Consider the following 4042-nt stretch of genomic DNA (forward strand, 5'->3'; position numbering starts at 1 on the left):
AATGTGTCACCCCCGCGGAGTCGCAGCAGGTATTGCGAGCTATTCATGAGGGTGTGTGTGGCAATCATTCTGGGGGAAGATCGTTAGCGCATAAAGCAATGACACAAGGGTATTTCTGGCCAAACATGTCAAGAGATGCGGAGGAGTTCTCTCGAAGGTGCGATAAGTGCCAACGATATGGACCAATGATCCACCAACCACCTGAAGAATTGCACGTAATGGCCTCGCTGTGGCCTTTCGCGCAATGGGGGATGGATGTGGTCGGTCCTCTGCCAACTGCAAGAGCTCAGAACAAGTATGTGTTACTGGCCACGGATTATTTCACTAAATGGGTGGAGGCAGAACCGTATCCTAGCGTGACTCAGACTCAGGTGAGACGATTTATCTGGAACAACATTATCTGCCGCTTCGGTGTTCCCAGAACAATAGTCATGGACAATGGCACAAACCTCGACAGCAGGCAAGTAAGAAAGCTGCTGGAGGAGTATGGAATCAACCAGAAGTTGGCTGCAGTAAGTCATCCTCAGGCTAACGGACAAGCAGAAATCACAAACAGAACCATTTTCGCCTGCATTAAAAAGAAGCTGGAAGATCATAAGGGGAAGTGGTTGGATGAACTCCCGAACGTTCTATGGGCTTACAGAACCACCCCAAGGCGGCCGACTGGGGAGAGCCCGTTCGCGATGGCGTATGGTACCGAAGCAGTTATACCGGTTGAGCATTTAGTCCCCACTATCAGAAGCTTAGCATGGAGTCGAGATCAGAACGACAAGATGTTAAGATTGAACCTCGACATGATAGACGAAAGGAGGGACGCAGCGGCTATAAGGCTAGCATCGTATCAGCAAGTGCTGGCGAATAGTCACAATAAGAGAGTAAAACACAGGGATTTTGCCCCGGGCGATCTGGTTCTGAAAAGAAAGGTGGGGATGGTCAAAAAAATGATGCCACCCTGGGAAGGCCCATACAGAATTGCAGAAGTCATTGGCAAAGGGGCATATACGTTGGAAACCATGGCGGGAAAGTTGGTCAGCAAGCCCTGGAACGCCACGTCTCTGAAGAGGTACTACCAATAGAAGCTAAGTTCTGGCTTTAATTGGATGTTATTTGTTGTCAATCAAATACGTATGAATGAGCAAGTTACCGGAATTTACAAAAAAAAAAAGAATTTTCTTTTCCAATGGTCTACTATAAAAATTTAAAGACAAGTGGCAAGTGGCATTCTAGCCGAGCGCCAGGCACTTAAGCAAGATAAGTGGCAGCTGGCACTATAAGCCGAACGCCAGACACTTGCTAAAAATTTAAAGCCAAATGGCAAGTGGCATTCTAGCCGAGCGCCAGGCACTTAAGCAAGATAAGTGGCAGCTGGCACTATAAGCCGAACGCCAGACACTTGCTAAAAATTTAAAGCCAAGTGGCAAGTGGCATTCTAGCCGAGCGCCAGGCACTTAAGCAAGATAAGTGGCAGCTGGCACTATAAGCCGAACGCCAGACACTTGCTAAAAATTTAAAGCCAAGTGGCAAGTGGCATTCTAGCCGAGCGCCAGGCACTTAAGCAAGATAAGTGGCAGCTGGCACTATAAGCCGAACGCCAGACACTTGCTAAAAATTTAAAGCCAAATGGCAAGTGGCATTCTAGCCGAGCGCCAGGCACTTAAGCAAGATAAGTGGCAGCTGGCACTATAAGCCGAACGCCAGACACTTGCTAAAAATTTAAAGCCAAGTGGCAAGTGGCATTCTAGCCGAGCGCCAGGCACTTAAGCAAGATAAGTGGCAGCTGGCACTATAAGCCGAACGCCAGACACTTGCTAAAAATTTAAAGCCAAGTGGCAAGTGGCATTCTAGCCGAGCGCCAGGCACTTAAGCAAGATAAGTGGCAGCTGGCACTATAAGCCGAACGCCAGACACTTGCTAAAAATTTAAAGCCAAGTGGCAAGTGGCATTCTAGCCGAGCGCCAGGCACTTAAGCAAGATAAGTGGCAGCTGGCACTATAAGCCGAACGCCAGACACTTGCTAAAAATTTAAAGCCAAGTGGCAAGTGGCATTCTAGCCGAGCGCCAGGCACTTAAGCAAGATAAGTGGCAGCTGGCACTATAAGCCGAACGCCAGACACTTGCTAAAAATTTAAAGCCAAGCGGCAAGTGGCATTCTAGCCGAGCGCCAGGCACTTGCCGTACAAACACACAGCGAAGCTAATATAAAAAGAAAAAGAGAGAAAAGATATATATGTACTGAAGATAAGTTGAACAGAGCACAACACATAGAGAAAAAGAGTTCGGCCATTTCATTAATATTGAATATTTAGTTTACAAAAGAGAGATGTCCATCATTACAAGAAGATATGAACTGGAAGAATTCGAAGGAGCCCTAGCTAGACGCCTCAGTACCAACAGCATCCTGGTCTTGCCGACTCGCCTCCTCGGCCCCATCAGCCGCCTCACCTTCATGAGGTGGGGAATCCAGGTGAATAACTGAGTCGTTCGGCTGGGGTTCAGCGTCAGCAGTGGCTACAGAGGGAGCCACGGTTGACGATTGGGGAGCGGTTAGTGGCAGAGCGGTAGGAGGAGCTGTGATGATCCTTGAGGATGCGATGTCCTGGCACTCATCAAATATACGTTCCGCTTCGGTGGGTTCTGGGTCGACATAGACCCCCAGAGGCTCGATCCCCAGATCCTTGTCTACCTCATCCGGAGTGGAGCTGGTCTGTCCCTCATCCGGAACCCGGTCAGCGAAACCTTCCCGGAATCCTTGAGCATACCGAAGAGCACCGACCCTGGAGAACCGAGCGTGAAGGGCCAGCATCCCACCACCCACTCTGCTGATAGCGTCGATCAGAGCGGTACGCTCGTCCAGAGCTCTTTTTTCAAAAGCCATCCGAGCAGACTGTTCATCAGCTAGAAGACGTTGGAGTTCTGCCTTCTCTTCTCTGAGTGATTCCTGCTCAGTCTGCCAGACGCTCTTCTCAAGCTGGAGGGCGTCCTTCTCATCCTGAAGGGAATCATTCTCCTTTTTCAGGACATCTCTCTCTTGCTCGGCTTTGTCAAGCCGAACCAGCACCTCGGTATTCTTCATGGCAAGGAGGTCGTTTTCTTTATTAGCCACCTCCAGGCTGTCAGAATACTTTCGGGCCCTGGCGTTCCCCATTTCCACCTGCTTCTGCATGGCCATCATCCCGAACAATGTCTGCATAGGTGCACAATAAGAACGGTTAAACCAATAGTCAGAACGGGCGAAGGCAAGACCAAGTAATATAAGAGAATTCATGAGTTAGAAAATAAAAGTCACCTCCATAGCAGATTGGGGAAAGCGACTGAACACGTCCTTCTGGGAAAGGCCCTTTGCCGCCTCAATGTCCTTCGGAGTCCACATGCTCCTGTAGTAGGCCATAGCGGTCTGGCCATCCTTCAGCATGGTCTCGTTCGGTTTCACGAACGTCCCATCCGTTCGAGTGTACCGAGGGGCCCATGGCGGTAAGCTGGGGATAGAAGGGGGGCCTGAAGCAGAAGCAGAGCCACCAGCTGCAGGAGGCCCAGAGTGAGAAGGAGCTCTGATCGCTCGGTGCAAGAGAGTACCCGGCCCAGAGACTCGGGTCCTTCTAATAAGAGGCTCCTCCTCAGGGTCGATTTCACTGTCAAGATGAGGCCTTTTGCCTCGCTCTTTGTCCCGACCGCCCCCCGCAGCAGCAGGAGCTATGGTAGCTGGGGAGGGCGCGTTCTGGTTGGCAGTAGGGGCGCTGGCAACAGGGTTAGTAGCCACTGCGCTCGGGACAGTATCAGATATGGTGGCTGAAGAAGAAGCCGACGCTGGAGAGGAGGTCGCCCCAGCAGCAGGAATGGCTGGGGGAGTATTTTTCCTCCTGCCAAAAGAGGGAATCTGCAGTCTGCTCATATTGTAGCCGAGTGATGAGAGCGCAAAGAGGTTATCTGAAGTGAGGAGATCTGAGCAGGAAGGAATATCGTTCAGAACGTATCTCTTCAAGTAGTTACTCCTATCCCTGCAAACACTGTAGCTCAAGTCATCACAAGGTATTCCCAAGGAGCG

The 4042-nt window shown here is 50.4% G+C and overlaps 1 protein-coding gene across 1 annotated transcript; it reads right to left on the reverse strand.

Annotated features, from left to right (window-relative positions):
• Positions 1-2187: 2187 nt before the first annotated feature.
• LOC132267634 (uncharacterized) lies at positions 2188-3661 on the reverse strand. Its single transcript, XM_059768765.1, has 2 exons — positions 3287-3661; positions 2188-3184 (listed from the first exon to the last, which is right to left on the reverse strand). The coding sequence occupies exons 1-2, from the start codon at positions 3410-3412 to the stop codon at positions 2369-2371; spliced, it is 942 nt and encodes a 313-aa protein (XP_059624748.1). The 5' UTR covers positions 3413-3661; the 3' UTR covers positions 2188-2368.
• Positions 3662-4042: the final 381 nt, after the last annotated feature.

Source organism: Cornus florida, unplaced genomic scaffold (assembly GCF_030987335.1).
Source record: "Cornus florida cultivar Cherokee Brave unplaced genomic scaffold, ASM3098733v1 CherokeeBrave_3.0.0_Hap2_Chr07, whole genome shotgun sequence".
NCBI classification, from domain to species: domain Eukaryota; kingdom Viridiplantae; phylum Streptophyta; class Magnoliopsida; order Cornales; family Cornaceae; genus Cornus; species Cornus florida.

Excerpts from the sequence above, each read along its gene's own strand:
- LOC132267634 (XM_059768765.1), bottom strand. The coding sequence starts at position 3,412 with ATGCTGAAGGATGGCCAGACCGCTATGGCCTACTACAGGAGCATGTGG. Across the intron at positions 3,185-3,286 it reads TTCCCCAATCTGCTATGGAG|ACATTGTTCGGGATGATGGC; the intron begins GTGACTTTTATT and ends GCACCTATGCAG.